Source organism: Mercenaria mercenaria, chromosome 18 (genome assembly GCF_021730395.1).
Source record: "Mercenaria mercenaria strain notata chromosome 18, MADL_Memer_1, whole genome shotgun sequence".
NCBI lineage: Eukaryota > Metazoa > Mollusca > Bivalvia > Venerida > Veneridae > Mercenaria > Mercenaria mercenaria.
In genome coordinates this window covers 4,184,986-4,209,147 of record NC_069378.1, presented here as the reverse complement: position 1 = coordinate 4,209,147, position 24,162 = coordinate 4,184,986, and the positions used below count along the sequence as shown (strand labels likewise).

Sequence of the window (24,162 nt, the reverse complement as noted above, 5' to 3'; positions counted from 1 at the left end):
CGTTTGATTAGGGAAATGTTAATTAGATAAATACCAGACTGTTTAGTGTCAAAGACGATATAAGGATGTGATACAAAATGTGATACAATTGATAAATAATGAAAAGGACATTTCGAACCACGCAAACAACATTGGTTATTCTTTATTAAGTAGTTAGACCTCAAACTACCATATATAAAATAAGCCATAGTTACAAATGGCGCCCAACGTGAATATTTAGAATTGTGTCACTTCTGAAAACTTTCAACAAATCAGTCTAAAAGTAAATTTTGACAGTGTCAACACAGTGAACTTTTCATTGGTGCCTTGGATACTCCCGTGAATACATAAACACATGGATTAAGCATACCGAAGAATATTCCTCCGGCCAATAATCGATAGCGGTCAGATTTTCTATATAGAAATAAGAAGGGCATGTACACATTTTACTTAATAACAAAATTACTAAAAATAAGAAACCTTAGGTGCAAACATATTACCAAAGTTCAACATTTGATTCATCACAAGGTTTTTTTAAATTAAATTTTATCTTAATTTTTGATTCGTTCTTCGCATGAAGTTTGATGCCATCATTTCGTCATTTTTTCCCTTCTTTGTTTCCATATAAAATGTACAAAAAGCTCATACATGCGTTTCTTCAAAGCATTTTTTTGTATAAAACCATTGATATGAAAGCTTAGGTGCAAGAACTTTCCTACTCTCATTGAATTTATCTTTTGAATGATATTTATTCATTTTTGTGAAATAAAAATTTGATTCGTTCTCAGACGGTTTATTTCCACTAATTTCGAAGAAAAATTAACTTCAGCGCGAAGTTGTTGTTGTAGCGTCATAAGCAGACGATATTATAGTATGCCGCGTGAACATATGGTATTGTGATCAAAAGGTTAAAGTAATGATTTAATCATTTAATGTAATTTTACTTCGCGAGTAATTCATTTTGTGTTAATATCACAAAAACAATATAAGATAAATATTGCATTTTAATATTTCGGTTCTAAAAAGAAAGAGATGCGCATTTCTTCTTATGTTGTTGTTCTCACCTTATTTCATATACATTTAAATATCAAGTGTCAGTTATGCCAATTAAACATTAAAAGAGATAGCTTTCCTATCGACCCTTGGATCACAAATGCAAACTGTCGTAAAAAAGTAAAATACAGAATTTTTTGTATATTATTAAGTAAAATCTTAATAAATTTGAGTAAATAAATTTCAAGGTCCGCCTTGATCAAATTAAAGCTGGAAAATATGTCCACAGCATTTTTTTGTGTACAAGAATGTTTTTGCAATGTAAATAATATCTGCATTTAAAACAGAATTGAATTTTACTTCAGTAACTTAATGATATATTTTTGTTTTCGTGAACATTTTATCTGGTTTCATGATCTTTTCAGTTATCATAAATGTCGTCGTCATTAACTTACTTTCATAATTTATTGTACATGTTCAATTCAAGATAATTTTACATGAAACAAATTTCTATATAGAAGTAATAAAATGTTGTATGCATCACGCATAAATCCTTTTTATTGGACCTGTAATAAAACTTGCCAATTACCTCTAAATAAGGAACGTTAAAACAACACAGACGTTTATAATACTGATAAGGCTATAATTGCGTTTTGAATTTAATACGGGTATTTGTTTTGTAATTACAAGGTAAAATTATCATGCGATTTTAATCTTTTGCATATTTTTTATTTTGCAAACAGTTTTCATATATTGGTGGAGTTATATTAAAATGAATAATGTCTGCCTGAATATGGCAAAATACCTGTACCACGCTGATTGCCACTATCTTTTTTTTTTTTTTTTTTTTTTAAATTTTACAAACATACCATAATTTTCGATTCATTAAACTTGCTATTTTGTCTATATGTTAAGAATTATTGAATTGATATACGTGTGATGTTCAACCATTTCAGATTAAAATAATTCAAAACCTACACCTGTGTAATTATAAATTGTAAACAGCTGTTTAAAAAAAAAACAACAACAAAATAACTTATCAGTATCAGTTTATTTTTCAACGACAGCATATTTTATAGATGGGAGACGCCGTAAAAATATCAATGCTAGTGCTATATAAATATAAAAGGATGTGTCTTTGGGTACGAACCTCCTTTTTTCTAGAGATTAAGGGTCATTTACATTTCAGATTTGGTTGAAAATGAAAAAAATAAATAAATAAAAGACTTCATCGATATTTGCCTTTAACTTGAATCTAAATGGTTTACAGATAGCAATGTTCAGCCGATTTGTTACATTGTTTTTCGAAAACATGTTAAAATATACATTCTTCTTATATAAGAATATGTATGAAAATAATTTTACATGAAAATATGGTTTTTATTGCTGATAGATATGGTCTATTGATATAAAAATTAATTTAATTATTATAAAATAACATGTTAAAAATGCTATGGTTCAGAAAATTACATATTAAACATTCATTTGATAAAAATGACTTCTTTTATTTCTAATGAAAAATCCCTTTTCCATAATTTGTAACTCCAGTGATAATTCAAGCTTGTTTAATTATCTTATGAAAAACCTTTTCTTTTATTACACTTGATATTGAAATAAACATCCAGGTGACAATACCCGGAGGCAGTAGATATCGGCATCGCAATACCGGTCACCTGTTACCAATATATGTTACCAATACCAAATAGCTGTTGTCTCCCCTGATATCGATTTTCTGCAATATCGGTCATGAGGTCAATTCTTCCTCATGCGTAAAATGGAACTTTGTACAGTCAGAAAAGGATTTTAAAGCTTTTATTACATTTTAAGAGAACTTTATACGTTTTATTTAGATTTTACACTGAATTTTTATCAGTATTCCAGTGATAACATTAATGTATTTTGTGGACTTAATTGTATCACTAAATTTCGGTTATTGTTAAACCAAGTATAAAAAATCAGACTATTAATGAACTTCCGCTAAATTAGAGAGGAAGATAATTAGAATCACACAGATACACATCAATCAGGACGGACGGGTTACACGTACACCCACGGTAGATTCATATAACCATACTACAAGTCGAAATTGGCATCTCGGAATTCAACAAATTTTGGTCGAGACGGATTGGTTACACGTATACCCAAGGATATTCATCTAACCACCTCACATCAGACGGTCAGACTTCACCAGCAACAGACGGTCAGACTTCACCAGCAACATGGAGAACATTTCTTAATATAATAATAAATTGACAGTTATCTTTGTGCGTCAGTGGTCAGAACTTTTTACAGAATATGTGATGGTACAGTTACAGTACAGTGGTTACAGTAATACATTCATGAGTGTGTGAGTACATTGAATTTAAATTTACATACATAAATTGTGGTAAACTCAGACTAATAATTCTTTTCTGGAAAGATACTGCTCCAGATTTTTAGTAATTCTATAAATCTACATTACCACAGTTTTTGTTGTAAATTTTGAGTATATTTTGAGAGATATTGTACAAGTAAGTGAGGTCATTCACTTGCATGATTCTAAACTAATATTTCATTTCCCTGGATCAAGGTAATTAACTCCTACATAATTTTAATAAAAAGGTGAAGGTTAATTAACTCCATATACTGCTATTTTGAACTGCATGTACACATGTAGTACTATATGATATACATCTGTATTTTATAAACAACTCAAGGTTTATATAGGTCACGAATACCACGTGGTTTGCAATCTTTATTAAACAGGTATTTTGACTCTATTCTGGTTTGAAAACTTATGCCTTGTTAATTTTGGTTGATATTTGGAAGATTCTTGGCCATTTCACAGAGTTTCGGTGATATATTTGAAGGATTAATTTTCTTTATTTACCTTCCGGTAGCCATTTTTTTACAGCGCCACCTATTGAGCGTTTTCATTGGCTGTTAGTAGGTTCTTCCGGATCGCCCACGCATATTAATTAGCCCGCCATAAATTGATGGATTTCATTGGTTGACCTGACGGACTACTTTATGTGAAGTTTCTTAAAATAGTACCGGATATACAAGAAATTTATCCGCCGGAAACGGAAATATGTAGAAAACAGGTGTTGCTTACAAAACCATAGTCGACAAAATTGTAGTTTGTAGTGTATTTGAACAGTGTAGAAGTACATTGACTGGTTCTACCATAGCAAAAGATAGTTATGGGTTCATTTATGTATTGATGTGAACTGTATACTAAAAGAATATCTGTTTATAAAACGATTTCTCTTTGATAACTGCAGTAAGAAACTTGGTCATAAAGTGAAACAATTTCAGTCTATATTGGGGTATACTTGGTTGACAATTAAACCAACACATTAGTTATTTCTTTAATTATTGCTTCAGTTAAATAGAATTAAACACATTATTTTATTAATTAATTTCTGATATTTTAAGAAAATTTGCAGCCAGTATTTTACTTTACTTAGAATATTGAATTAAGAAAATCTACATAAGCTAATTGATGACTCTTAGATTTTCAGAATAAATATTTTATTGCTATTAATATAAAATCTTGATAGCAATTAAACCGGCAGATGTCCTAGGTGTTTGGTTACATAGAATTATTCTGAAATTTGAAATAAATTATTGATTTATGAAATTGTGTTAGTGTTAAATTACTGAAGTGTGCAATAGTGTAAAAGTGTTAGTGTAAATGTTGTAAGTTAGTGTTAGCGTAAATTGAATTTTACACTACAATAGAAAGCATTTGATAGAAAGAAAACATTGATAGACTTTGATTGAATTATGATATAAATGATAGCACGTGTTGGTGTGAACTGGTGTGAAATTGGTGTAAGCTTATAAGTGTAAGCTTTAATACTTGGTATTCTTTATACTTAAAATACATAAGTGATAGTGTTCATAGACACTGATATTGTATAGTTATATTGATATATAAAACATATAGTGTATTTTACACTGATAAACATTGAGAGAAGACATATTGGTGTAAGAGGTGAAAAGTGTAAGATAGTGTAAGTGTTAGATAAGTGTGCGAAAGCGGTTTTGGAAGTGAAACATTGTGGGATCTAATGCCGATAGTGTTTTTATAACACATACATTAGTATTAAAAGGTTTATAAGTTACTTGTTGATAAATTAAAATTTATTTTCAAGATTTTATTGATAGAAATATTTCACTAGGAAACAGTTTGTTAAAATACGAGTCCTTTTGTACAACATATTTTGTTGACCGATATTGGCTGTAAGAATCAAACGTGATAATTTTATGGTGCATTAAATTGAAACTTGCACTTAAGTGTACTTATAAAAACACTGGGCTGAAGTAGTGACTACACTTGTATTATAATAAAAGAGCAAGTGTTGAGAGATAGAGTTGAGTGAGACAACAGATAGATAAATATATTTATAAGTAAATATTATACACATTTGTACATATTATTTGGAGAATTCAAAATATTGAACCAAACTTCATCAACTATCAACAAAAATATTCAAAGTTAATATAATGACTACCAAGGCAGACATACATGTTGATGAGAGTGGTGGAGATGAAGTCACTGAGGGTGCCACTGCAATGGAAGAGATGTCGGAAGAAGAGAAAACTTTAATGGAAGCCCTTAAGGCATTTAAGATGTCTGGGAAGAAATTAAACACAAGCTTATTGACAAAGGCCTTAGAAGCTGAAGAAGAGGGAGACACAAGTGAGCATCCACCTATTAAATACGAGGATGAACATTGGGGATCAGATAAAACAACAATTGAAGTGAAACCTCCGTCTACATCACATGACCATGACAAGGATTTTAAGAGTTACCACTACCCAAAATTACTTAAGTTTTATGGGGAAGATGGAAAAGGAGAAGCTTCATGGCCCAAATTTAAATATGACTTAGAAGAATTAATGAAGGACAACATATATACAGAGGAGCAACTTATGTTTGGAATAAAAAGAGCAATGTTAGGAAAGGCAGGTGAAAAGTTGACTAGAATGGGACATGGAATGACGGTAAAAAAGTGATCAGTAAATTTGAAAGTGAATATGGATTAGTCGACACGAGATAGACGGTGCTTGGAAAGTTTTTCAATTGCAAACAACAAACAGGAGAAAGTATATCAGATTATGCAGCACGAGTCGAAGAGTTATATTCACAAGCAATTAAATTGGGTGGAGTTGCACCAAAGGATGTTTCAAGTTTACAGTATGTATTATTTGCAGGACTGAGTAGAGATTTTAGTTTGAGAGCTGCATACAAACACGACACGATTAAAGACTATGACAAATTCTAATTGGAACTCAGGAAAATAGAAAATGAACTGATTTTAGAAAAAACCGAGATGAAGAAATGTAATGTTGCTATGAATATGGAAAATAAAGGGAAATCGGAGATGAGCCAGGTGAAGGACTTACTTGAGAAATTGAATGCCAGAATCGACAAGATAGAGAAAGAGAAGAATGAATTACAGGAGCAACTTAATCAACAACAATATCAAAGATCACCCAGGCACTACGGTTTCAACAGAGGAGATAGAGCATACAGAGCTGGACAAGGATTTAGGGGTAGAGGGAATAGACCCTATAGAGGTCAAGGACGTGGAACTGAACAGTATGAACCTCGACGTCCAGTGGGCACCAACATGTTTTCACCTCGTCGTTGTTTTAATTGTAATCAGACTGGACATCTTATGAGAAACTGCCCAAAAGAGTAGGTGCTTTTGTTGCAGGATCAAACAAAAGCACCATTAACATGGACAATAAAGTTAAAAGAGATCCTAAATTAGTAGGAGACACAAACGAAGTTCAAATTGATTTAGAAGGGGTCATCACTTCAGCACTCTTAGATACTGGAAGTTGCATCAGCGCCATATCAAAATCTTTCTATGACAAACAGTTTAGTAACATAGAAATAAAACCGCTTTCAGATATTTTACATGTAGAATGTGCTGATGGAAACCAGCTACCTTATGAAGGATACATAGAGATTGATATGACAGTGACTCAGGGTTTACCCAATGCATCTACACATACTTGTTTATTTCTGATAACACCGGATACCAAGTACTCATTTACAACTCCAGTAATTATTGGAACAAATATCTTGACAGAATTACTTGAAGAATGTAAACAGAGTTTTGGAGAACAATATTTACAGAAGGCCAAATTACACACACCATGGTACCTTTCATTTAGATGCATATCAATGAGAGAGAAAGAACTTAAGAAACACAAGAGCAGGATAGCACTCATACGATGTGCGGAAATCAACAAGATAATACTAGGCCCAAATGAGTCCAAGGACATATTGACAGAAACAGACAAAGAGTTAGAATATGGTAGAACAACAGCCATCATACATGAGTCTGAAGATAGCACATTACCAGAGTACATAGACATAACACCAGGAATAGTCAATTACGATGGCGGAAAGAACAAACAACATTATGTTACCCTATCCAATCTAACAACAAATAGTGTAGTTATCTCTCCAAGAGAAATTATTTGCGAGTTGCAACCCATTAAAACAGAACAAGACTTGATGGAAGAAATACAGAAACAGGATGTTGAAAAGAATATATTAGATAAGATCACTATAGATGACAATAACAATTTGACTGAACAACAAAATAAACAAATAAGAGATTTGCTTCAAAGACATGTCAATTCATTTTCGAAAAATGACACCGACATAGGAAAATGTACAAAGGTCAAACACAGAATCGATTTGGTTGATGATGTCCCGTTCAAACAACCCCATAGACGTATCCCTCCACATATGATAGACGAAGTTAGAAATCATCTTGAACAACTTCTATCAACAGGAGTCATTAGAAAATCAAAATCTCCTTGGGCTTCGAACATCGTTCTTGTACGTAAGAAGAATAACTCTCTTAGAATTTGTGTTGATTACAGGGAATTGAACAAAAAGTCAACCAAAGATTCATACGCATTACCAAGGATTGAAGAAGTATTCGACGTACTGAACGGTTCCAAATACTTCTCTACTCTTGACATGAAATCTGGATACCACCAGGTAGAATTTGAAGATAAGCATAAAGAGAGGACAGCATTCACTGTAGGTCCACTTGGTTTTTATGAATATGTAAAAATGCCTTTTGGTCTATCAAACTCGCCTGCAACATATCAAAGGTTGATGGAAGAAGTACTAGGAGATTATAACATGACAATATGTGTCATTTATTTGGACGACCTTATCATTTTCTCTGAGACTTATGAAGAACATCTAGAAAGAATCGACCTGATACTTACTCGATTGAAGGAAAATAACCTGAAATTATCTCCAGAGAAATGCCATTTCTTCCAGGAACGTGTACACTTTCTAGGCCATGTAGTAAGCGCCAACGGCATTGAAACAGACCCTGCCAAAATTGAAAAGATTAGAAATTGGAAAACACCAAGAAATGCCGACGAGCTTCGATCCTTTGTTTCTTTTTGTGGATATTACAGACGGTTCTTCAAGAATTTTTCTAAGATAACCAAGCCTCTAACAGATTTATTACCAGGCACTTCCTCCAAGAAAAAGAAAAAAACAGTCAAAGAATGGACATGGACTAATACAGAACAGACAATTTTCGAAGACCTGAAAGAGAAACTTACACAGCCACCAGTACTAGCCTATCCAGATTTCAAAAGGCCATTTGAATTGCATACAGATGCAAGTGGTGTTGGACTCGGAGCAGTGCTCTATCAAGATGGCAGAGTTATATCATACGCCAGTCGTTCTTTAAAAAAATCGGAAAAGAATTATTCCGCATTCAAATTGGAATTCCTCGCCTTGAAGTGGGCTGTGACAGAAATTTAAAGATTACCTAGCTGTTTAACATTTTACAGTACTAACGGATAACAATCCATTAACATATATACTTACGTCAGCAAAGCTAGACGCAACAGGACACAGATGGGCCTCTGCATTAGGCGAATATAATTTTGACATAAAGTACAGAGCAGGCCACAAAAACATAGATGCTGATGTAATGAGCAGACTACCAAGCATAGATACAAAACATGGTGACATTTGCTTAATGGATAATTCTACAGTAAAGGCCATCTGCAATTCTATGACTTGCAATCCATACATAGATATCATACCAGTTTGCAACATAAATATAGTAGAAGTTACTGAAGAACCAGGAGTACCCTTAGCCCAGATTGAATATAGAGAAATAAGAAGACAACAGAGAGCAGATCCTTTGATAGAGAGATGGCGCAGGGCAGTAATAGATAATTTTTTACCAGACAAGAATCAATGCCATACAAAGGAAGATTTTTATGTGAGGAAACATTTTGACTCATTCATTATGAAGAGAGGAGTACTGTATAGAGAACTGAAGACAGAGAAAGAAACCTCATATCACCTAGTATTGCCTAAATACTACAGAACAGAAGTTCTTACTGGTCTTCACAATCATATTGGACATCCCGGACGCGATCAGACATTGTCGCTATTAAGGGAACGTTAATTTTGGCCAGGCATGGCAAAAGATGTAGAAAAGCGGGTCTTAGAATGTGAGAGATGTCAAAGAAGAAAATCAAGTACCAACAGCAAATCCGAACTCGTCATCATTGTATCAACATACCCTTTAGAACTTGTATCCATGTATTACCTAACTTTAGAACCATCAAAAGGATACGGAAACATTTTAGTGATAACAGATCATTTTACAAAGTACGCCCTTGCAATACCAACGAAAAATCAAACGGCTAAAACAACTGCCGATGCTCTATATAAAAATTTCATCGTGCACTATGGAATCCCAACAAAGTTACACAGTGACCAAGGAGCCAATTTTGAGTCAGAACTTATTAAAGAACTTTGTCAAATCACGGGTGTAAAGAAAACTAGAACTACTCCGTACCATGCTATGGGTAATGGTTGCACAGAGAGATGGAACAAAACTTTACTTAACATGCTAGGGACATTGGAACCAAATCAGAAACCAAACTGGAAAGATTACATACCATCCCTGACATATGCATACAATTGTACTAAACACGAAAGTACAAAAATGTCACCGTTTGAATTGATGTTTGGAAGGACTCCGAAACTTCCAATAGATTCAACATTTGAATCAATACTAGATGAATCTGATATAACCAATAAGACCGCAAGAGAATATTTGGAAGACGAAGAAACAGATGAAAGAAACCCAAGAAATAGCACAGAAATATACAGACAAAGCAAGAAGCAAGCAGAAAACCCAATATGACAAGAAGGCAAAGGCTTCAAAGATATCAGAGGGCGACACAGTACTAGTCAGGATTTTTAAGCATGATGGGAAGCACAAGATAGCTGACAAGTATGAAGACCAACCATATGTTGTATTACAGCAGATAAGACCAGATATTCCAGTGTTCAGAATCAAATCCAAAGAGGGAATAGAAAAGGTAATACATAGGAACCACCTATTACTGATCAACACTTAAGAACTTGATGGAAGTACCATAGATTGGACACCAGTACCAAAACCACGAAAACACATACCAAAGAAGGAAATTGATGAGACAACAAAACCAGTACAGGATAAGAAAATTGTGGATGTAGGGAAAGAGGATAAAGATTCATCAGACGATGAAGATTCAGAAGATGATTATGTGGTACATACATATCATCGTGGGGACGCCCACATGAAGAGTGGAAACAAAGATTTGCAAGTAAAGAAAGATGCGCATCTGAAGGAAACAGGAAGAAATAAGACGATGGCAGAAAAAGTCACTAGACCAGGTGATCAAATTGATAACCAGAAGGTCAAAGACCACAAGGTAGAAGTACATAAGGAAGCATGTACTGATGGTACAGAAGCGGATGCGGTACTAGGTGTATCTGAAACAATGGAAATATCTGAAGATCATAGGGAAGAAGTGAGTGATGTAGAAATTGACATAGTAGAAGATGAAGAAACACCTACCATCATAGAGGATGAACCTGACATAGATTCAAATGTTACAGAGCTTAATGTTACTGAGGAAACTAAGTCTGAAGACAAAGCTGAAAAACCTAAAGCGGTTAGACCTAAAGAAACAGTGACAGTAGATGTCGAAATACACGGACAAAAAGAATCAAGGACAAAACGACCTACCAGAAACAAACTTCCAGGGAAATATAAAGATTTTCATATGTATCAGATGACATTGGAAACACGACCGAGGGACAAGAAATTAGAAACCCTTAACGTCTTGATGAACTCTGGAATATTTACAAGTTTAGACACAGAGGTTGTCCATAAGATAATACAATCTGTTATGGAATAGTATATTTTATATTGTTTTAAAATATCTATGAATTGTGAAATATTTTAGTGCTTTAATGCAATGTGTTGAAAATATGTAATGTGAAAGGTACCAGTAAATGATAGTATTTTATATAGATCTAATATGAAAAAAAAAAAAAGGTAAAATTTGAGAATCCATGTGAATATGAATTGTGTATATATTGTCAAGCTTAGATGTTTTAGACTTCCTATATTGTATTAGGCGTAATTCATATTTTCGTTGCATCTTAATGCAATTTAATTAAACATATTTTTGCTTACTTCACAATTAGATAGATAATATTGTGATGATTTGATGTAACTTTGTTCTTTTGTGATTTTTATTGTTAGTAGTAGTATTATATATGTGTTTTTATTGTGAGGTCACAATTTTTTGGAAGGAGGTAGGAAGGAGAATAAAATTTTATCTCAAAATTAATCACAATCACCTTTGAGTGTACAGTCATACTCGGTGCATGGATGAACTCATAACTTTAGAGTTGTAGAAATGTGTGTACTTAATACATACTAGGTAGTTGTTGAAAATAAGAGCAGTTAATATTAGTCATATGAGTAGTAGTACTAGTGTATGTTTAACCTAAGACAATGGACGAATGACGAGACGTCATTTCCCACAGAGGGGGAGTGTGTAACAGGGTGATAAGTTAGGGTTCTGATACCATCAATTGTGTGAGACCTCTCAGTTGTTGTTATGTGAGACCTCCATTCCAGTTTTTACCTTTGACATTGTTGACCTTATTTGTACTCTATTTTTATTGGTTCTCGTGATCAGCTGTCTCGGGGCAGAGCGTCGTTTTCAGTTTGATAGAGCAGACATGTTGGTTATTCTGTAGAGTTCTTTAAAAAGGAACTTAAATAATGGATTTATTTAATAGGTATTGTGTTTATTTCAAATGTTTCTGTTTGCGGATCATTTCATTCTAAACGAAGAGTTGTTTATTATCTAAGTAAAAGATTTATATTTGGCATAATTTCCGTATACATGAGAAATGTACATGTCGTTCAAAATGGCAGTAGAAATTCTAACCTCGTAACTTAATTTTAACCATATCACAACTATGAAAACCTTTGCACATGTTGTTCTTTTAAATTGCAGTTTAATAACAGTAAAGCACTCACGGGAGACAGGCGAAGATGTGTTGTGTAAGGTAGCTAGTGTGATCAAGTCCATAATTTGGTGAGTTTGTGTAAACTATTTTGTGTAGTGCTTTATTGAGTAGATATTTTTATATGCAGTGTGTGAGACGAGTATTTCATGTGTATTACATATGATACAGGATTTCAATTAAGTAATTATAGACCACTGAACCCGCAGATTTATGTTTACGAAGTGTAAAATGTGCATGTATAACACTACATAAGAACTTTAGATACATGTATGTTTTCAGGTATAAGCTTCTATTGTTGCATCCTATTTACTATTGCTAATTGTGTATTTCAGGTCACCGTGTTTCGGTCACCGTTTGATTAGGAAAATGTTGATTAGATAAATACCAGACTGTTTAGTGTCAAAGGCGATATAAGGATGTGATACAAAATGTGATACAATTGATAAATAATAAAAAAGACATTTCGAACCACGCAAACAACATTGGTTATTCTTTATTAAGTAGTTAGAACTCAAACTACCATATATAAAATAAGCCATAGTTACAAAAACACAACAAATATGGGGTTGACCATAATGCAATGAAACCATGGTCACGTGACTAAGACATGATGAAAACGCTAATACTGTGAAGTAGACTTCAGGAAATATCTACTTTCACTTTCATTTTACTAAACAGCTTCGAATAAATTTTTGAGCATATATCGTAGCTTAAAATCATCCTCAGACATTATTCTTTACAAAGCAGCATCAATAAAGCTTGTATCTAACATGAAAATGGCCTTTACTAGGCGGGAAAAGTGCACTATATATTGATGTGGACTACATTCGACCACGGAGGCAAATTACTACCTTCATGCTATAACACGAGTTTGATCGTGATTAGATAAGATAAAATAATATCATGTGCCGCATACAAAATGAAATATCTAAGTCATCAGTAACGTTTTATTGACAGTAAAAAATTATGGCTTCTGAATATACAAGAAGGAGCAATTGTGATCTGATAACAGTATGGTTATTAGGAGATGAACATAATATGGAGATGTTAATGCGTACACTTGTGCCACATTTTAAACCTGACCCTTATTTCCGTAAGTACAAGTATTATTATCTACATTCCCTGTGTGTTTAATAGTGCAAGGAATGGATTAATAAGTCAGATATTAATAAGTTTAATAAATGATCATTTACACTTATTTCTGTTCACTGACTGCCTACACGTAAGAATTTCACAGGTTGTAACTTTATACAGTGATAAGCTCATTGAGAGAATGTGCTGTGACAATGAAATAGAACCCTATGTGGTCCCATTTTAAATTATCTCCTTTTTTGAAACGCTTGTCCGGGAACCAGCGGGAAGTTAGCAGTAAAACAGTAACAGCAGTACAGCTGCATTACTGCTATAACGTTGTCTACTAGCAGTAATAGCAGTAATACTCTGTTACTGCTGGAACGTTATAGCAGTAACAGGAGTATTATTGCTACTACTGCTGCTACTGTTGTAAAGTTATAGCAGTAACAACAGTATTACTGCTGTTACTGCTGGCAGTTTTAGCAACAACAACAATATTACTGATGCTAATGTTGGAAGTTATAGCAGTAGCAATAGTAGTTGGAAGTTGCGCAAAATACAATATGAAATCAATTTTTTCAATTTATGCATTATTGGACATCGACAAATTTTCAAAGCTGTTATTTTTATAATGTTTTTGTCTTTTTATGTCTCAGGAAACAGGCTTCAATCCCTCTTGCTGCTGCTATTCACAACTTCCATGTGGGCTTTAGGATGCATTTCACGATATCGATATATTGTTGGTATGTTTGTTCAAAAAAGACTACATATTACATTGTCGGCGGATGTTCAGGATACTAATGGTATCCTATTTATTTTTAGATTTTTTAATATCCAAAATGGGCTCAAATCCTTGTTACTGCTGTAATTTACAGCGTCCAGTGGAATTTTGGGATGAAATAAAACATGTAGATATGTTGTTGATATGTATGTAAAAATAAAAGTACATATAACATAGCCGACGGATATTCAGGATGCCGACCGCATACGTCCAAAAGAAGGCCCCATCGCGAAATTAGAACATGTTTTCGTACTCAGTTAATGCTATATTCTGCGCCAAAATGATGCCCTTAAGCCAATATTTGGTCATCTTAGGTCATTGTTGAGCTCAAATCCTTGTTACTACTGTTATTCTAAGCGTCCAGGAGGACTTGAAGATGAATCAAACCAGCTGGATATATTGCTGGTATGTATGTCCAAATAAAAGTATATATTTCATTGCCGACGAATTTTCATTATACCGACGGCATACGTTCTAAGAATACCACATCACGACATTGGAACATGCCTCTGATTTAGAACATGTTTTGATTGTCAGTTACTGCTGAAATGATGCCCTCTAAACAATATTTAGTAAAATTACGCCATTGTTGAGACCTTCATGAGATGTAAAATGAATTTGGTTATAGCAATTTATGCATTAAATGCCGATGAAGAACAAAGAAATGAGTTGAAAATCGTAATTTTAGGCATGTTTTTCAGGTGTCCGACGATGGGCTCGAATCATTGTTACTGCTGTAATTAACAGCGTTCTGAAGGACTTGAGGATAAATAAGACCATGTGGAAATAGTGCTTGTACAAATGTCAAAATAATAGTACATATCACATTGCGGACGAATTTGAAAAATGCCGACGGCATACGTCCTTAGAGGACCTCATGTCGAAGTTGGGACATGTTTTGTTGGTCAGTTACTGCTGTATTCTGTGCCAAAACGATGCTTTGAAACCATTATTTCGTCATGTTAGGTCATTGTTGAGGTCTTGGTGAGATACAAAATGAATTTAGTTTTAGTAATTTATGCAATATGTGCCGACGAAGAACAATGAAATGTGTTCAAAATCGTAATTTTAAGCGCGTTTCAGGTGTCCGATAATGGGCTGGAATCCTTGTTACTGCTGTTATTCACAGCGTCCTGGAGGACTTGAGAACGGATCAAAACATATAGATATATTGCTTGTATGTATATCCAAATAATAGTGTATATTTCATTGCCGACGGATTTTCATTATTCCGACGGTATACGTCCAAAGAATACCTCATCACGAAATTGGTACATATTTTGTTGCTCAGATACTGCTGTTTTCTGCGCCGAACCGATGCTCTTAAGCCAATATTTTTGTCATCTTAGGTCATTGTTGGGGTCTTTATTACATACGCAATGTAATTAGTTTCAGCACTTTATGCATAATGTTTGGACAAAGAACGGTGAAATGTTCAGAAAATCTGAATTTAAAGCATTTTATAGGTGTACGGAAATTGGCTCGAATCCTTGTTACTGCTGTTATTCTCAGCGTCCAGGAGAACTTGATGATGAATCAAACCATGTGTATATATTGCTTGTATGTATATCCAAATAATAGTATATATTAAATTGCCGGCGGATTTTCGGGATACCGACGGCATATGTCCAAATAATACATCATCACGAAATTAGAACATGCTTTGGTGCTCAGTTCCTGCTGTTTTCTGAGCCGAAACTACGCTTTTAAGCCAATATTTGGTCATCTTAAGTCATCGATGAGGCCTTTATGAGATGTAAAAGGAATTTAGTTATAGCAGTTTATGCATAATATGCATACGAAGAACCATGAAATGTGTTGAAAACAGTAATTTTAAGCATTTTTCAGGTGTCCGAAAGTGGGCTCGAGTCCTTGTTACTGCTGTAAATGACAGCGTCCAGGAGGACTTGAGGATGAACCAAACTATGTGGATATATTGCTGGTATGTATTTCCAAATTAAAGTACATATTGCATTGCTGGTGGATTTTTAGGATGCCGACGGTATACGACGAAAGAACGCCTCATCGCAAAATTGAAACATAGTTTGGTGCTTAGATGCTGCTGTATCCTACGCCGAAACGATGCACATGAGACACGATTAGGTCTGATTACGTCATTGATGAAATCTTCATTGTATACAAAATAGAATAATTTGTAGCAGTTTACGCTTTATGTTATTGCAAAGAAAGGTAAAATCTGTTGAAAATCGTAATTTTAAGCATTTTTTTCAGATGTCCGGCAATGGGCTCGAATCCATGTCACTACTGTAATTAACAGCGTCATGAAGAATTTGAGGATAAATAAAACCATGTAGATATTTTGTTTCTACGTACGTCCAAATAATAGTATATATCACATTGCCGACGGATTTGAAAAATGCCAACCACATACGTCCAAAGAAGAACCCATGACGAAGTTGGAACATGTTTTGTTGGTCAGTTACTGCTGTATTCTGCGCCAAAACGCTGTCCTCAAACCATTTTTTGGTCATCTTAGTTCATTGTTGAGGCCTTTATGAGATATAACATGAATTTAGTTTAAGCAATTTATGCATTATGTGCCGACAAAGAACTACGAAAGTTGCTGAAAATCGTAATTTTTAACATTTTTCAGGTGTCCGAAAATGGGCTCGAGTCCTTGTTACTGCTGTAATTCACAGTGTTCAGGGCCCAGTTGTTCGAAGCTTTAACAGTTGATTAAGCTAACAGTCGATTAACTTTTAAAGTAATATTTCGATATGTTAGAAAACTTAGAAAAACAAATGTATGGCTTAAGGATTATGAACACTAAAACGTGTTTACAGTAAAATTAAAACATATTACTAGTGTTTCCCATCAAGTCTTGTATTTTGACTCAAAATTTAACAGGCGATTAGTTTAACAGTTTAAAGTTTCGAAAAACTGAGCCCAGAAGGACTTGAGCATTGATTAAAACATATGGATATATTGCTGGTATGTATGTCCAAATCATATTTCATTGCCTACGTATTTTCATTATTGCGACGGCTACGTCCCAAGAATACCTCATAACGAAATTGGAACATGTTTTGTTGTTCAGTTACTGCTGTTTTCTGCGCCGAAGCGTTAAAACCATGTGGATATATTGCATGTGCATATGTCCGAACAGAAACACATACCACATTGCCGAACAATTTTATTTGTTTTTTGTTTGTTTGTTTTGGGTTTAACGCCATTTTTCAACAGTATTTCAGTCATGTAACGGCGGGCAGTTAACCTAACAAGTTTTCCTGGATTCTGTACCAGTACAAACCTGTTCTCCGCAAGTAACTGCCAACTTCCCTAAATGAATCAGAGGTGGAGGACTAATGATTTCAGACACAATGTCGTTTATCAAATAGTCACGGAGAACATACGCCCCGCCCGAGGATCGAACTCACGACTCCGCGATCCGTAGACCAACGCTCTTACCTACTGAGCTAAGCGGGCGGGCGGAACAATTTTAATAATGACATCTCGAAATCGGAACATGTTTTGATGGTCAGTTACTGCTGTATTCTGGGCCGAAATGATACCCTGAAACCAATATTTGGTCATCTTAGGTCATTGTTGAGGCCTTTATGAGATGTAAAATGAGTTTAGTTATAGCAATTTATGCATTATATTCCGACGAAGAACAATGAAATATGTTGAAAATCTTAATTTTAAGCAATTTTCAGGTGTCCGAAAATGGGCTCGAGTCCTTGTTACTGCTGTAATTCACAGCGTCCATGAGGACTTGAGGATCAATCAAACTATGTTGATTTATTGCTGGTATTATGTTCAAATAAAAATACATATTGCATTTCCGGCGGATTTTCAGGATGCCGACGGCATACGTCGAAAATACGCATCATCACAAAATTGGAACATATTTTGGTGCTTAGATGTTGCTGTATTCTGCACCGAAACGATGCACATGAGCCTCGATTTGGTCTCCTAAGGTCATCGATGAAGTTTTTATTATATACAAAATAAGATTAGTTATAGCAGATTATGCTTTATATTCCTGTGAAGAACGGTTAAATAGGTAAAAATCGTAATTAAGCATTTTTCAACTGTCTGCAACTGGGCTCAAATCATTGTTACTGCTGTAATTCACAGCGTCCTGAAGGACTTGAGGATAAATAAAACCATATAGATATATTGCTTGTACTTACGTTCAAATAATAATATATACCACATTGCCGACGAATTTGAAGAATGCCGACAGCATACGTCTATAGAAGACCTCATGTCTAAGTTGGAACATGTTTTGGTGCTAAATTACTTCTGTATTCTACCCCAAAACGATGCACTCAAACCAATATTTGGTCATCTTATTTTTGAGGCCTTCATAAGATATAAAAAGACCGCCTCGGTAGCCTAGTGGTAGAGCGTCCGCTTCGAGTGCGGGAGGTCGTGGGTTCGATCCCCGGCCGCGTCATACCAAAGACGTAAAAAATGGTACTAGCAGCTTCCTCGCTTGGCGCTCAGCATTAAGGGGATAGTGCTAGGACTGGTCAGCCCGGTGTCAGTATAATGTGACTGGGTGGGATATCATGCCACGTGTCTACGGCGTGATATTCCAGTGAGGCAGCACTAAAAAGTTGGGCATTGTGCTCACTGCTACAAGTAGACACCGTCGTTTATATGACTGAAAAATTGTTGAAAAGGACGTTAAACCCGAACACACACATAAGATATAAAATGAATTTAGTGTTAGCAATTTATGCTTTATGTGCCGACGAAGAACGATGAATCGTGTTGAAAATCGTAATTCTATACATTTTTTCCGGTATCCGAATATGGGCTCGAATCCTTGTTACTGCTGTAATTCACAGCTTCCAGGAGGAATTTAGAATAATCAAGAAACAAGATCCTACTTTTCTTTATATTAATTTAGCTATGTAATGTTCTTCAAGAATCTGTAGAGCACAGACAATTTAAAATGTGTCCTGCTGCGTTCTTCCAATTTTACCAATGTCATATAGAAGAAGTACTTTTTAGTGTATTCATCCCTTAAACATGTCAACAATACGAAATGCACACTTTTCTCCTTTCTTATCAATTTTAAATTAATACAATTCAATCAATTGATAAATTCAGATGTTTAAACCACCCGAGTTAAAACGAAATGGAACCGGAAAATTACGGCATGGAACGGATTTTACATTTTTCCGCCGTTCCGTTCTTTTTACGCGATTAAATATAACTTGAAATATGACTGATATTCAGGTTAAATGCTTGAATTTCATCTGTGAATTGTACTCAATATGATTGACTGATACAAATATTATAATCTTATACGCAAACATACTTTCTTAAAAAGATGCATTGAACGAGAACGCATTTATAGAAAAAATCGTACGAGACCGCCCTTGTATAAAGCGTGTTACCACTAGACCACCGGCCCACAGGTATATAATAGAGACTTCATCAATGACCTAAGGAGACCAAATCGTTTCTCATGAGCATCGTTGATGCGCAGAATACAATATACAATATGTTTCAATTTTGTGATGAGGCGTGCTTTGAACGTATGCCGTCGGTATAATAAAAATCCGTCGGCAATGAAATATATACTTTGTTTTGGACATACATACCAGCAATATATCCACCTGGTTTGATTTATCCTCAAGTCCTCCTGGACGCATAGAAAAACAGCAGTAACAAGGATTCGAGCCCATTTCCGTACACGTGTAAAATGCTTTAAATTCCGCACATTTCACTGTTCTTTGCTAAAACATTTTTCATAAAGTGCTGAACTAATTTCATTGCGTATGTTATAAAGACCCCAACAATGACCTAAGATGAGCACATATTGGCTCAAAGGCAACGCTTAGGCGCAGAAAACAGCAGTAACTGAGCAACAAAACATATTCCAATTTCGTGATGAGATATTCCGTATGCCGTCGGAATAATGAAAATCCGTCGGAAATGAAAGATATACTATATGTAGACATACATACCAGCAATATATCCATATGTTTTGATCAATATTTAAGTCCTCATGGACGCTGTGAAATACAGAAGTAACAAGGATTCCAGCCCATTTTCGGACACCTGAAAAATGTTTAAAATTACGATTTTCAACAAATTTCTTAGTTCTTTCTCGACAAATAATGAATAAATTGCTAAAACTAAATTCATGTTATATCTCATAAAGGCCTCAACAATGACCTAAAATGACATAATACTGTAAAATCATTTAATTTCGTGGGCATGAAATTTCGTGGATTTGGTCAAATCGGCAATTTCGAGTAGATTTGAATTCGTGGATTTCAACATTTGAATATAAAATGAATGGGAATTTTACTTGTTGGTTGGGATACAATTTTGTTGATTGACTCAACCACGAAATCCACGAAAATTAGTCCCCCACGAAAATTAATGATTTCACAGTAGTGGTTTAAGGACAGCGTTCTGGAGCACACTACAACAGTAACTGACCAACAAAACATATTCCAACTTCGCTTTGGGGTCTTCTTTGGACGTAAGCTGTCGGCATTCTTCTAATCAGTCGGTGATGTGATATGATCTATTACTTGGACATACGAACAAATAAAATATCCGCATGGTTTATTTATCCTCAAGTCCTTCAGAACGCTGTGGAATTACAGCAGTAACAAGGATTCGAGCCAATTTTTTAACATCTGTAAAACGCTTAAAATTACGATTTTGCCATTCTTTGCAGGACTATAAAGCATAAGCAGCTAAAACTTACTTTATTTTGTAAATAATAGAGACTTCATCAATGACCTAAGGAGATCAAATCGTGTCTCATGTGCATCGCAGAATACAGCAGCATCTAAGCACCAAAAATGTTTTAATTTGTGATGAAGCATTCTTTTCGACGTATGCCGTCAGCATCCTGAAAATCCGCCTGCAATGTAATATGTACTTTTGTTGGGACATATATACCAGCAATATATACACATAAACTGCTAACACTAATTTTATTTTGTATATAATAGAGACTTCGTCAATGACGTAAGGAGACTAAATCGTGTCTCATGTGCATCGCAGAATACAGCAGCATCTAAGCACCACAATATGTTTCAATTTTGTGATGAGTTTTTTTCGACGTATGCTGTCGGCATCCTAAAAATCCGCCGGTAATGCAATCTGTATTTTGATTTGGAAATACATACCAGCAATATATCCACATAGTTTGATTGATTCATAAGTCCTCCTGGACGCTGTGAATTACAGCAGTAAAAAGGATTCCAGCCCAATTTCGGACACCTTAAATACTTAAAATTACGATTTTCAACACACTTCATTATTCTTCGTCGGCACATATTGCATAAATTGCTTAAACTAAATTCATTTCATATCTAATAAAGGCCCCAACAATGGCCATAGACGACCAAGTAATGGTTTTAGGGCATCGTTCTGGTGCAGAATACAGAAGTAACTGACCAACAAATCATGTTCCAACTTCGACATGGGGTCTTCTATGGACTTATGCCGTCGGTATTTTTCAAATCCGTCGGCAATATGAAATGTACTATTATTTGGACATATGTACTGCCAATTTATCCACATGCTTTTATTGATCCTCAAATCCTTTAGGACGCTAAGAGGTTCAGCAGTAACAAGGATTCAAGCCCATTTTTGTACATCTGAAAAATGCCTAACATTACAATTTTCAACAGATTTTACCATTCCTCACAGGAATATTAAGCATAAATTGTTATAACTAATTTTATTTTGTCTATAATGGAGACTTCATAAATGACCTAAGGAGACCAAATTGTGTCTCATGTGCATCGTTTCGGCGCAGAATACAGCAGCATCTAAGCACCTAAGTATGTTTCAATTTTGTTATGAGGCGTTTTTTCGACTTATGCTGTCGGCATTCCGAATATCTCCTGGCAGTGCAATATATTCTTTAATTTGGACATACATACCAGCAATATATCCACATAGCTTGATTCACCTTCAAGTCCTCCTCGACGCTGTGAATTTCAGCAGTATCAAGGATTCGAGCACATTTTCGGACACCTGAAAATTATTTGAAATTACGATTTTCAACACATTGTATTGTAGTTCGTCGTCTCACATTGCATAAACTGCTAAAACTAAGTTCATTGTGTATCTCATAACGGCCTCAACAATGACCCTAGATGACCAGATAATGGTTTCAGGGCATCGTTTTAATGCAGAATACAGCCGTAACTGACATCCAAAATATGTTCCAAATTAGAGGTAAGGTTTCCGTTGGACGTATGCCGTCGGAATTCTTAAAATCCACCGGCAATGTTGTATATACTATTATTTGAACATATGAACAAGCAATATATCTACATGGTTTTATTGATCCTCAAGTCCTTCAGAACGATGTGAATAACAGCAGTAACAAGGATTCGAGCCAATTTTTGGACATCTGAAAAATGCTTAAAATTACGATTTTCAACAGATTTTACCATTCTTCACAGGGATATAAAGCAGAAACTGCTATAACTAATTGTATTTTATATATAACAGAGACTTCATCAATGACCTAAGGAAACCAAATCATGTCTCATGTGCATCGTTTTTGGCGAAGAATTGGACACATGAGAAATGCTTAAAATTACGATTTTCAACACATTTCACTGTTCTCCTTCGGTACATTTTGCATGAATTGCTATAACTAAACTCACTTCATATATTATAAAAATCTAAACGATGATCTAAGATGACCAAATATTGGCTTAAGGGCATCGTTTCGACGCAGAATACAGCAGTAACTGGGCACCAAAACGTGTTTCGATTTCGTGATGTCTTATTTGGACGTATGCCATCGGCATTCTAAAACATGTCTGCAAGTAAATATATTCTATAATTTAGACAAAAATACCAGCAATATATCCACATGTATTTATTTTTCCTCTAGTCCACCTTAACGCTGTGATTTACAGCAGTAATCAGGATTCGAGCCCATTTTTGGACACCTGAAAAATGCTTTAAATTACGATTTTCAACACATTTCACTGTTGGATTTCGGCACATTATGCATGAGTTGCTTAAACCAAAATCATTTTATATCTCATAAAGGCCTCAACGAGGACTTAAGATGACCAAATATTGTCTCAAGGACATCGTTTCGGCGCAGAAAACAGCAGTAACTGAGCACAAAAGCATGCTCAAATTTCATGATGTAGTATTCTTTGGACGTATGCCGTCGGTATAATGATAATCCGTCGGCAATGAAATATATACTTTTATTTAGACATACATACCAGCAATATATCCATCTGGTTTGATTCATCCTCAAGTCCTTTTGGACGTTTAAAATAACAACAGTAACAAGGATTCGAGCCCATTTCCGTACACCTATAAAATGCTTTAAATTCAGATTTTCCGGACATTTCACCGTTCTTGGTCGAAACATTATGCATAAAGTGCTGAAACTAATTTTAATTCGTATGTTATAAAGACCTCAACAATGACCTAAGATGACCAAATATTGGCTTAACGGCATCGTTGCGGCGCAGAATATAGCATTAACTGTGTACGAAAACATGTTCTAATTCCGCGATGAGGCCTTCTTTGGATGTATGCCGTCGGCTATGTTATATGTATTATTATTTTTACATACATACCAGCAATATATCCACATGTTTTATATAATCCAAAACTCCTATTGGACGCTGTTAATTACAGCAGTAACAAGGACTTGAGCCCATTTTGAACATTAAAAAATCTAAAAAAAATATAGGATGCCTTTGGAATCCTGAACATCAGCTGACAATATAATATGTAGTCTTTGTCTAACAAGCATACCAACAATATATCAATATCGTGAAATGCATCCTAAAGTCCACATAAAAGTTGTGACTAACAGCAAGAAGAGGGCTTGAAGCCCGTTTCCTGAGACATAAATGATTATATATAAAATAAAAACATTATAAAAAGAACAGCTCTGAAACATTTTCGATGGCAAATAATGCATAAATTGATAAAAATGATTTTATATTGTATTTTGCGC

At 34.7% G+C, this 24,162-nt stretch overlaps 1 protein-coding gene across 7 annotated transcripts in view; it reads left to right on the top strand.

The window, feature by feature from the left end:
- Positions 1–2,745: 2,745 nt before the first annotated feature.
- The window catches only part of LOC123537934 (uncharacterized), a 102,270-nt gene continuing 80,853 nt past the window's right edge, over positions 2,746–24,162 (top strand). For 3 of the 7 annotated variants that reach the window (XM_053530713.1, XM_053530715.1, XM_053530711.1), the window contains exons 1-3: positions 2,746–3,319; positions 12,685–13,445; positions 14,083–14,169. In XM_053530713.1, coding sequence (XP_053386688.1) covers positions 13,319–13,445; positions 14,083–14,169 — 214 coding nt within the window. In that variant the 5' untranslated portion in view covers positions 2,746–3,319; positions 12,685–13,318. Of the gene's footprint in view, positions 3,320–12,338; positions 12,421–12,684; positions 13,446–14,082; positions 14,170–24,162 lie in introns of those variants that run through there. The other 4 variants (XM_053530712.1, XM_053530714.1, XM_053530718.1 and 1 more) reach the window with 4 other exon arrangements.